The following is a 12,969-nucleotide window of genomic DNA, read 5'->3' as shown; positions in this document are numbered from 1 at the left end:
ATCAACCAACCACCATGACATCAACCAACCACCAACACATCCACGCCAGCAACCAACCATCGATACATCCACACCATCAACCAACCGCCATGACATCAACCAACCCCCAAAACATTCACACCGTCAACCAACCACAAATACATCCCCACCATCAACCAACCTGTCGTGGTTGTGGAACGGGGTGCCCACATATCAGTGTAGATCTCCACCTCACAGATACTCAGCGTCCCTTGTATCGCCTCCAGCTGGATATTAGTCACCTCCTGGACCACATCTATGGTTATAAACACTTCCTCGTCGCTCTCTTTCACTATTTTCTTCTGCGTCGCTTTTACTTTATCCAGTAAAGTTACCTGCAGTAACCACTGTTTTCTGTTATCTGAATACAAAATGTATTACGTGTATAAAAGATGACTGCTAGGAGGGAGTTTTCTAAGGCGGGACTATATTTCTTTGGCGTGAAACATGCAGATAGCTAATGTAAAGAAATGATCAATCAGGTGGTAGTAAGATTTAGGTGAGTAGAGGGCTGCAGTAAGAAGTTATCAAGATGTTGTTGTGTGTTTCATTAGACGAATAAACAGTAAGATACAGTTCAAAATAAAGCACTAATATCAAGGATAGCAATTTTAATATGCAGATAGGTAGATATTAGATACTATCTGGCATCATTCCGACGGTGGGGTAAGTGGACCGACCCCCCCCCCCCCCCTCCGAAACAAAATAATATTTATATAGAAAATTTTTGCTTATACAAGTGCCTTCTCCCCTAGCCCTACCACACCTAACGGCACGAAACACGGCTTCATCAACACACGTCTACCATTCAACTGCTTGAAATTTCTAGGACTCTTCCCGACCCAGAAGTAACCAAAACCTAACACGACCTTGCCTATCAATCAATATGCGTGGAGTCTGACCTATTTATGCATTACGAGCAGAGGCGTAGCGAGGGGGGGGTGCGCACCGCACCGGGTGACACCATTTAGGGGGGTGACACCAAGGCAAAAAAGCAAAATATGTAGAGAAAAATGATAATTCCACTTAATTAAGTGATTGATTCGAGTGTTAAATAGTCTTTTAAGAGGTACTAATCGGAAGTTTGAGATGGGGGGGGTACAAATCGAAAATTGAAAGCTTGCCCCCGGGAAGGGTCGCTACGCCTCTGGGGGCTGACAGCATTAAGTGCCGCACCGGGTGACACCCGACCTCGCTACGCCACTGACTACGAATTCGAACTCATACGATAGATGCGACTATTATAAACTTGAACACTAATTTCTTAGCTATTCTAAAATGTACTTAATTCGAGAACGTACAAGCAAACACAAAAAAGGCCATTTATGTTTAACACTAGAATACGTTTCTAACCTAAAAATATAACTATGGGTATAAATGCATCTAAAGACTATATACACAATTATAACCGGTCACTGTCATATTTATAGGATACCCCATTTCAGATCCTGGGGAACGGGGTCGGCTCACTTGCATTCACCCCTCTCTGGTAACCCGGCAACCGTAGCCCTTCACCCTTAGCCTGCACAGTTAACTGTGACATTAATTTCTTCCTACAGTTCAGGTAGGTAAGAACCCATTGAAATCAATCAGTTATAACATCAAACAAAGCTGTATGACTTTAGACAGCTTTAGAACAACGGACCGATGTTACATATAAAGTAGTTCATGGCACGGTTTGATATTAAAGCTAGTGATGAAAATCAGTAGTACTGTTACTATATTTAATATTAATAACACAAAGTGATTCGGCTATCGTATTTCTTCTTCTTCGCTCTTAAGTTTAGTGTTGAAAGGGATCCCCTCCAACACAATTAAGTACACGTGTCAACTGGTTATGCACGCTAATTGGTTACGCATAATGTTAATATTCTACTAACCATAGGAGTAAACGGTTAATCTCCTTATCGTAACCCTTAATGCTAGCTCGACCTCGACCTTCTTGTTATCTTCCAAGGTCAAGCACGTAGCATACCGATCGCCGTCCTTTAGACAGTCCAGCTGTTGTTTGTCGAATTCTTTACTTGTGAACAACATGTGTTCCTGTGACGCTAGGTTAACACCTGAAATACAACAAATCAATCGTCATTGAGCTTCTTCTTCTTCGTTCTTAAATAAAACAAATTAATCGTTATTGATCTTCTTCTTTGTTCTTACATAAAACACGCTAATCGTCATCGACAGTCTTTTTCCTCTTCGTTCTTAAACCAAATTCATTTCATTGATATTCTTTTAATACTTCGTTCTTAAAAAAAATTAATTAATAGTCATTCATCTTCTTCTTCTTCGCTCTTAAACAAATTAATTGTCATTTGACAGTCTTCTTCTTCTTCGTTCTTAAGTCTCAAATAAAAGAAATCTTCCGTCATTTACCATCTCTTTCTTCTTACTTCTTAAAATAAACCGGGAGTAATCTCCCATAAAGTTTCTCGAATTTTCTTATATAACACTATAAGGTATGGCATCTAGGGATATAGACAATATTTTAAATCCTTTTTTAAAAACTTTTAAAAATAGATTAGAATCTCGTAGAAAAAAGAAGTGTGCACCAACTGAAGGCCAAACAAAATGTGTGCGGAATATTAATAGTACCTTATAAATTCACAATCGTTTTTGAGAAAACTGAAATAGCGTAAATTACTAGTTCCGTTCTACTGAAACTACTTAAAATTTGTCAGAAGGCAGAGAATTAGATCTTTTACTTACATGTGAAATTTCATGTATCTATCTGAAATAGTACTCATGTTATAGGCTTTTGAAAAATTCAAAGTAGAAAAAGTTCTACTTCCGGTTATCGGAAATCTCTGAAACGTTGATACAGATCTAGAAATTTGATAAAATACGTATATATAAAATTTCATCAACCTAGCTGTCTCGCGTTTGAGAAACAACTGTGGTTGATCACCCTATAATTTTGGATGCCGATGTCGTTGAAACAGGTGGATTCTACTTCACCTGTCCCACGAACTGCCAGGTTCGAATAGATTTAAAAAAAAATGTTTTTTCTTGTTTAACAAAAAAAAAATATTGCAACAGAACTCAAAGATCTGTCATTCTGTCATGACCTACCCCCATCAATATTCACTGTACAAACGCTGACACTATTCAGATAGATTCTTATGACCCGCGTCCAATGAACCTCGTCCAACCAAATGACCACAGTATGCTCCTTGCTCTCCTGAACCTCAGTGACGTAGTTGACCTTAACCATCTGTCTGGTCGCGGCATTCTCCACATACACGGCCTGTACCAAGGAGTCCGGATCCAAAGCTTCAAACACACAAACAAATTAGCGTTTTAAATACAAGATAAGAACATTCAACATAGCCTTTTAGCTAAATATAAAATGAATTAAGCACTTTAGCCACATAAAGGTATATATCTTAGCACTTTTAAAAAAGTAATATGATTTATCAATGAAAGTTTATATGTTTGACGTGGTCTCTGTATGACGTTAGAGCATGTAATCTCGACAGAGTAACGAATGCACAATCCCTTCAAATGCCGAGGATAGAGAATAAAGTATATTTCATAAAATTCCTAAAAGCAGGATTTTTTTTTTACATTTTTCTTACTTGAACTACACACAATTAAATTCCCTTATGAATATTAAAACACTAACACTGTTAGTGGTTATTAATCTTAATCTTTTTTAGAGATATCGAACCCCACTAGTTTTATGTGCGCATTCATTGAACCCTTCTTAATAGTTCGATCGTCCGCACTGACAAAATCCGATATTGAATCATATGAGTCGGGTGTGTGTCTTGACCTCCGCCTAACCCTTGAGGCTGACTCACCGAACCCTGAGGTTCATTCGAAACCAGGTTTTAAGAACAACTAGCGGTTCCATTTTTATAAATCTTATTGTAAACAAATACTAAAAGATATGGGTTTACATTTAATACAAAACACAATATCGGGAAAAAAAATCAATACAAGTATCACAAGTATAAAAAATTCACAATACTCAGAATGGAAAGAAATAATTTATACCAATAAAACAAACAGGTAAAATAAGTAACAATATTTAAGATATATAAAACCACATCAAAAAAGGCATTCAAAAGTATCAATACAATTCATTAAAATCCAAAAACGCCAAATAACCCACTACTCCTTACCATTTTGTAGGACTAAATGTATCGTATACACATAGAAGTTATTCGGAAACGATATAGCTATAGAGCTATTTGCTTGCTTGCATGAACTGTCGTCGTGATCAAAGTACTGGTTCAGTAAAGCCGCTGTACTAAAAATTGACAAATCCGCTTCGGAAAAAAAATGATAAAATTACTTAAATCTCTCGCTAATTTCAATTCGTTATCTAAACACAATTCTAAAAACATTTTAAATAGTAATTATACAAATTAAGATTTACCAGACTGCATTACCAATCAATATTAATCCTACATCCTAAGCAGTTACGTTTGAAAATAATATATAATCAAACTATACGATTTTGTTCTAGTAGCAAAAGTTTATGTTGTATGTGTCGGCTTCATTGTGCGGAAGAGCTCATGATTGATTCTCATATGACATCAATTAATAAGATTTTGTAGACAAGAAAACACAAATATATATATATATATATATATATATATATATATATATATATATATATATATATATATATATATATATATATATATATATATATATATATATATATATATATATATATATATATATATATATATATATATATATATATATATATATATATATATATATATATATTATGTTTGTTTCTTAAAACCTCCTGCTTTTTAGTAATATCCTGTTCGTGGTTTTTAAATTTCGTCGTACTTTTCACCATTATAAGAGTTATGTGCTAATCATTTTTTAACCAGTTAGCATAGATTCGATCAGAGCTCTACCAAGCTAAAGACGACATATCTACCAAACACAGTTTTCTGGTGGGAATGCAAAATTTACTAGACTAACACCAGCAACGTAATTATATAGATCGTGTGTAGACTGGGAATCAATTGAACTAAGCTACGGAGCGTATACCTACAACTATAAATACACACATTGTATAGAGAGTGAAATAAATTGACTAGACTATAGACCCCACACCTACAGCTATAAATACACACCTTGTATAGAGAGTGAAATAAATTGACTAGACTATAGACCTCACACCTACAACTATAAATACACACCTTGTATAGAGAGTGCAATAAATTGACTAGACTATAGATCAGTGGATACACACCGTGTATGGAGAGTGAAATAAATTGACGAGACAATAGACCTCACATCTACTGCTATAAATACACACCTTGTATAGACAGTGAAAAAAATGGACTAGACTATACTCACACCAACAGCTATAAATACACACCTTGTATAGATAGTGCAATAAATTGACTAGACTATAAACCTCATACCTGCAGCTATAAATACACACTTTGTATAGACTAGGATATACATTGACAAGATTATACACGATAACATATATCGTAATGCTATAAATACACACATTGTATATAATTATGAATTAATTTAGCTAAACTATGACTAAATACCCCCAGCTATAAATGCACACCATATATAGACTAGGAGGTATGCTAATTAAAAACCTCACACTTACAACTATAAATACACACCGTGTATGGAGAGTGAAATAAATTGACGTGACAATAGACCTCACACCTACAGCTATAAATACACACCTTGTACAGACCGTAAAATAAATTGACTAGACTATAGACCAGTGAATACACACCGTGTTGACACTTTGGGCCAAAAGTTCCAATTTTACAATTGCTAGAGTAACAAGTCCCATTCATGTTGCAGTGATAATCTGGGCATTCACAGTTCAGTAAACAGTTAATACCGTACTTTTGGTTGGGGCACACTGCAATACAGTTTTAATACAATATTTTGTAGCTGGACACACTGTTGTACAGTTTTAACATAATATTTTATAGATGGACACACTGCAATACAATGTTAACATAATATTTTATAGATGGACACTCTGCAATACAATGTTAACATAATATTTTATAGATGGACACACTGCAATACAGTTTTAATACAATATTTTGTAGCTGGACACACTGTTGTACAGTTTTAACATAATATTTTATAGATGGACACACTGCAACACAATGTTAACATAATATTTTATAGATGGATACACTGCAATACAATTTTAACGTAATATTTTATGGATGGACACACTGCAATACAATGTTAACATAATATTTTATAGATGGACACACTGCAATACAATGTTAACATAATATTTTATAGATGGACACACTGCAATACAATGTTAACATAATATTTTATAGATGGACACACTGCAATACAATTTTAACACAATATTTTGTAGCTGGACATAGTATAATAAACCTGTACAAATACATAAAAAAAAAACTATATAGCGCATCCAAAAGATGTAGATTGTTTCTCCCAAAGATTGAGATAGACACAAAAGAATGGAAACGTACTTTGGTATACTTATTTTTCAAAAAATTGCAATTCAAATACTAAATTTATATATTTTCGTCCATGACGTAATACTTGCTCCTTCGCTAATTTTTAGTACACGAAATGTTAAAAATAAATGGTGATCATTATTAAAATTGCAACATGATTATATATATTTTTGTTGTTAAAAACATAATTATTTCACTCTTCAATTATAGATTTTTTTTGTAAACCTGTACATATTAAAAAGACTACTACATTCTATATTTAAAAAAACCAACATATATCTTAATCTTAACAATAAGCAGTTTTACATTTCTTTTTTAAAAATATATTTTATATGATGCCCCATGGTCTCTTAGTGAATGAATTATTACAAAGTTGGAAAAAAAAACTTTTACGAACCATATCGAAAAATAAAATTCTTTTGCTTTGGTTTTAGAAGCTTGAGGTCGAAATCCTGCAATATTTAAATATTTTTTACTACACCTTTTTTATTAAACCTTTCATTACATACAATGACACATACATTTTTTACATATAAATGTATCTTAAACATATATTCCTCGATTTTGTGGGGAAAAAAATCACTTAAAAAAGCCTTTTCATCTGAAAATTGTGCAATTTTTGCCTTGGTTTCAGCCCATACTCTAGATAGTGTCAGCAGTTGCAGTCCACACAAGGTGTCCCCCCCCCTACTTCCGTAGCCACCAACGTCTGATGCAGCATCAATTCATACTCGTACTTGTGTCAACTACCTCACCGTTTAACACGTCATGCAGCAGAGAACACAGAACATGACAACACACACAAAAATGTCAACACACCACAATTGTCACCGAACAATGCATGTCACCACACCACATACAACACCACACAATACATGTTAGCACACCACACATGTTAGCACAACACACATGTTACCACACCACACATGTCACCACACCACAATGTTACCACACCACACATGTTAGCACACCACACATGTTAGCACACCACACATGTCACCACACCACACATGTTACCACACCACACATGTTAGCACACCACACATGTCACCACACCACACATGTTACCACACCACACATGTTAGCACACCACACATTTCACCACACAACAAATATCACCACATCACACATGTCACCACACAACAAATATCACCACACCACACATGTCACCACACCACACATGTCACCACACCACACATGTCACCACACAACAAATATCACCACACCACACATGTTAGCACACCACACATGTCACCACACCACACATGTCACCACACCACACATGTCACCACACCACACATGTCACCACACAACAAATATCACCACATCACACATGTCACCACACCACACATATCACCACACCACACATGTCACCACACCACACAAGTCACCACACCACACATGTCACCACACCACACATGTTAGCACACCACATATGTCACGACACAACAAATATCACCACACCACACATGTCACCACACCACACATGTCACCACACCACACCAACACAACACCCATCAAAATTCTTGTTTATCTAACCTGAAAGACACTGTTAGGCGACAGTCCCGAATTATAGTAGACGAGCGAGCCGTTACTCTTACCAAACACCACACAGCCAAACTTGATGTTTGCCTCTAGCAGTACGTTAATCTTTCCGGCTGGGACCCTGACATTTTTACTGTGGAACCCAACATGATGTGCCAGTTAGAACAAACTGTGAAGGAGGGGGGTGTATGGGAATTAGTGTGCACGACTGAATACCAGAACGTCTCTTGAGCTTGACGCCATAAGAAAATAAAGACTGACTAATCTTAGTATTGACCAGACATATCCCTTTAAATGCTCATGTCAGATGAACTCTACTGTATCTGCTCTTTGGATCCCCATCAGGGCCGGCGCTACCTAAAAGGCGAACTAGGCGGCCGCCTAGGGCGCTGTCCGTAGGGGGGGGGGGCGCCGAAATGGGTTGGAAAAACAAATTGAAAGTTTGAGGGGGGGGGGGTGCAAATCGAAAGTTTGTTCCCGGCCGCCGGGAAGGGTCGCTACGCCTCTGATAATACGGGAGCACGAAAAAAAAAGCGGGGGGGGGGGGGGGCGTTTTTAATAAGTTTTGCCTATGGGTCTAAATAACCTGGCGCCGGCATTGATCCCATGAACGAAATATTTACCTTACTAAAAGCAATATTTGCCCCGTGAAATTTTTATGACATTATTGATTTTTACAAATAGGCCTCCTATAATAATGTACTCATTTTCTTTTAAATCTTCAGGATTAAATGAATTTCTTACTTACTTGTTAAATAAGTATCTTCCTTCACGATAAAACTAATTACTCACTACATTGCTTAAGAATTATCCTCTTAACAATCTTTTCTTTAACAATCTAGTCAGTCAGTTGAAGATAAAACAACTGACTGACTAGATTGTTAAAGAAAAGATTGTTAAAGAAGTATCTTCCATCTTCAAGATAAAACAACTGACTGACTAGATTTTTAAAGAATTATCTTCCATCTTCAAGATAAAACAACTGACTGACTAGATTGTTAAAGAATTATCTTCCATCTTCAAGATAAAACAACTGACTGACTAGATTGTTAAAGAATTATCTCCCATCTTCAAGATAAAACAACTGACTGACTAGATTGTTAAAGAATTATCTCCCATCTTCAAGATAAGACGAATTACTTACTAGCTTGTTAAAGAATTATCTCCCTTCACGGTGAAACAAATTACTTACTAGCTTGTTAAAGAATGATCTCCCTTCACGATGAAACAAATAACTTACTAGCTTGTTAAAGAAACTTGATCCATCTTTAGAATATAACCGGAAGTTATTTCTGGGAATGCGCTGAAATAATGTATTACACCTAATGTTCCTTGTAAACGTCTTGAAACGAAAGGAAACCTGTAATCAAGCATAATTAAATCAGACAGTTTCCTAGTTGTCAAGTCTATGGTATTTCGTTCGTTAGAATTTTTAAAATCTTGTCAATAAATAACATCTAGTTAAGGATCTCATTTTTACTTTCTCGTATATACAAAGTATTGAGAAAGTATTGTAATCGTGCACAAAAATCACTTGAAATTTTAACAATTTTCACCGTATTACACCTCAGTCCTTCATCACATCCGAAGTATAGAGGACTTATTTTAATCGGGCAAAAATTATCAATCCAGATTTATCAAATTAAGAGGTATTATGCGTAATCCAGAATGAAAAACTGGGCTTTGCAATTCTGTCCGTATGTCTGTGTGTCTGTCTGTGTGTGTGTGAGTCCGTGTGTAAACACGATTACTTGAGTACCGTTACAGCTAGGTTGATGAAATTTCATATATAAGTATTTTATCAAAATCGTAGATCCGTATCAACTTTTGTGCGATAACCGGAAGTGGTACTTTTCCTACTTTGAATTTTTCAAAAGCCTATAACTTGAGTACTATTTCAGATAGATATATGAAATTTCACATGTAAGTAAAAGATCTAATTCTCTACCTTCTGTTAAATTTTGAGTAATTTCCGTTGACCGGAAGTAGTAATTTACGCTACTTCCGATTTCTCAAAAAACTAATGTACATTTTTAAAGTACTAATAATATTGCGCGCTATTGTGCACTTTTTTATTTGGCGTTCACTAGTTCACTTGGTGTGCAATTCTTTTGTCTACGAGATTTTATTATATTTTTAAAACTGTAAGTATTTAAAATGGATTAAAAATCATGTCTATAGCCCGAGTTCCCATCCCATGTTATTTTATACAAGAATATTCGAGAAAGTTTTGGGGAGATCACGGTTTATTTTGTTACGATATACTGTGTGAGCAGTGGGTGTGCAAGAAATATGTGTTGTATTTTGTCAACCCCCCCTTATGATTGATTAAATAACAAAGTTCAGTGGACCTAAATTTCATCAACTGTAGGCTTGATTCTAAATTAAAGAGAATTTAGACTTCATTCCAGCACAAATACATGTACTTGTGTACAACCTTCTATTGTTTATAAATAAAATTTAGACAACATGCATAAACAATACAAGGTTTATAAATTTAGATTACATGCATACAAAAATACGAGGTTTATATCGATTAGAATTTAGACTAAATTCATTAACAATACAAGGTTTACAATAAAATTTTGCGAAATAAAAATATGAGGTTTATATCAAACAAAATATAGACAAAATACACTGACACACATACCAAACTTACATCAAATAGAATGTATATAGTATAGGCAAGAAGTGTGCGATACTTACAATACATTTACATATAAGGTTTACATCAAACATATTTCGATGTCATGCATAAATAAATACAATATTTACATCAAATAGAATTTAGACTACATGCATAAACAATACCAGATTTACATCAAATAACATATTTATTCTACATGTGTGAACAATACAAACTTTACAGCAAATATAATAATGATTACATGCGTAAAAAAATATATGGTTTATATCAAACAGAATTCAAACAAAACACACTGACACAAGGCCAGAAAGATGCGATACTTACAATAAATTTAAACTGAATACATTACTCCACGCCGCGTTACTGATATGAGTCAAGCCGCCATACTGTAAGAACAAGAAAGTGGGGGTACTTTCAGATATTTCCACGTATAAATTCTCGTAGTTCTCGCCCTTGATTGCTACCTGCGGGACGATATAGTTTCAAGTAAGATATTGATCTGTAGGAACGAGAACTAAGGATTTTTTTATGTCCAATACCAAGTAAAAAATAATTAATTTAAAACAAGCACAAAAACACATTGAATAATTGCGGTTTTTACAGGACTATTGTAGGCCTTAAATAGTATGTTAAATCTTATATATAAATCTTTGTTTCTCGGAAATGGAAATGGTTAATAAAGGATATCGTTTTAAAATTATGTGTGGTGTAATTTTACTTTCTTTCGGAGGAAAAGTAAAATAACGTGAAATATTTTGAAGCTGTTGGTTCTGAAACCATGAAGTCATATTATTTTTGTTAATATGGTTTAAATTTTGTAAACGATATATTAATTTGTTATTCCCATTATAATTAAATATAAGTTCCACCAATTTTACATTTTTTTATTAGAATACTTTTGACAAATCTTCTAGTTTGAGACTAAAGAAATTAATGATTTTATTAAATATATCATTTACTGATGAATGAGTGAACTATACAAAAAATACATTTTTTTTTTTATCGGCAAAAAAAAAGCGATAACGGAATTATTGAAGTCAAAGAGACTCTTGATGTATTTAATTAAGTAATAAATTGTTTTGGTGATTAATATTTTTAAAATTATGTGGTTGTTTTCTCTGTCGTAGTAGTATCTGTGAAAGTTACCGCTAACCCAACCTAACCCAACCCCCTACTCTACGCGTCTACAAAACACGACTTCAACATGACCCCACCCCCTCCCAATCCAACAAGGACGTCATAAATGAATGTCCCATAGGAACTGGGCGGAAATTCGCGTCATTTGGGTTAAAATACTATAAACGGCGTTGGTTAGGCATTATGGGATATCAATGTGTGTTGTGCAGTGATGCTGACAGACCGTTTCCGATCTGGGAACTGGGTCGTCTAGTATACACTTTAAAATCCTACATAATAATATATGTCAAAAAATTATTATTATTTTAATTTTTTGTTTTTGTATTAAGCAAGCGCTTTGTTTTTGGTCTAAGTCCACAATTTGCGGTCTTTAAAAACTGGGAGTCACATTTCAGTGACGTTATTGCAGGAACGTGTTTACTCACCTTCAAGACGTCACCTTCTTGTAGCTCATGCTGTGACTCGGACTCCCGTGACTTCACGTATTTAACAACGTTGCCGAACGAGCCTGACACCATGTAGTATGTACTTGGGCTTGCGTAGTTGTCAAGGTTTTCGGATTTCCAAGACGTGGCGTACAAATCAACAGGAAGTATTGCTTCTGGAGAAGAAGATATTAAAAAACATGAATGAGTTTCTGTCGTCTGTGTATAACAGGTGATGGTGGTAGGTTTTTATATCGTTAACAAAACTGAGAAAAGGGGTGGACTTTTCCTAAACATTTTATTTTTATTTTAATTCAATGATTTAACAAAAAAACCTTTATGTTAATCAAACAAATATAAACAAACACGTTAATTAATTAAAAATGCAGTAAAATATTTTACAAATAAAAACATGAATGAATGAATAGATAAATAAACAAGTACACGAGTACACCAACTCACGAATAAATTTATACACAAATTCATAAAGACATGACTACATGAATACATAAATACACACACACACACACATATATATATATATATATATATATATATATATATATATATATATATATATATATATATATATATATATATATATATATATCTAATATATAAAGCTCAGTTCTGTATGTAATGCATATGTTTGTCGTTGGAATTGTATGAATTTAAGTGTTAGAAAATTATCGTGCGCATTTGTCTAAATTTATGAGCTAAAAAAATTACTATTGAAAGTGTT

At 34.4% G+C, this 12,969-nt stretch overlaps 1 protein-coding gene across 1 annotated transcript in view; it reads right to left on the bottom strand.

Moving 5' to 3' along the window:
• Positions 1-95: 95 nt before the first annotated feature.
• Positions 96-12,969, bottom strand: part of LOC131949069 (uncharacterized) — an 18,466-nt gene continuing 5,592 nt past the window's right edge. Inside the window, exons 5-14 of the mRNA XM_059310833.1 lie at positions 12,228-12,403; positions 10,990-11,129; positions 9,259-9,378; positions 8,013-8,151; positions 6,871-6,925; positions 5,753-5,884; positions 4,143-4,289; positions 3,088-3,288; positions 1,899-2,081; positions 96-379 (exon numbers count right to left, since the gene is read on the bottom strand). Coding sequence (XP_059166816.1) covers positions 96-379; positions 1,899-2,081; positions 3,088-3,288; positions 4,143-4,289; positions 5,753-5,884; positions 6,871-6,925; positions 8,013-8,151; positions 9,259-9,378; positions 10,990-11,129; positions 12,228-12,403 — 1,577 coding nt within the window. The remainder of the gene's footprint in view (positions 380-1,898; positions 2,082-3,087; positions 3,289-4,142; positions 4,290-5,752; positions 5,885-6,870; positions 6,926-8,012; positions 8,152-9,258; positions 9,379-10,989; positions 11,130-12,227; positions 12,404-12,969) is intronic.

This window comes from Physella acuta, unplaced genomic scaffold, assembly GCF_028476545.2.
Source record: "Physella acuta isolate Inbredline_101_S28 unplaced genomic scaffold, ASM2847654v3 ptg000672l, whole genome shotgun sequence".
Taxonomy (NCBI): Eukaryota; Metazoa; Mollusca; class Gastropoda; family Physidae; genus Physella; species Physella acuta.
The sequence above is the reverse complement of the archived record's forward strand: the minus strand, read 5'-3'. Positions and strand labels throughout refer to the sequence as shown.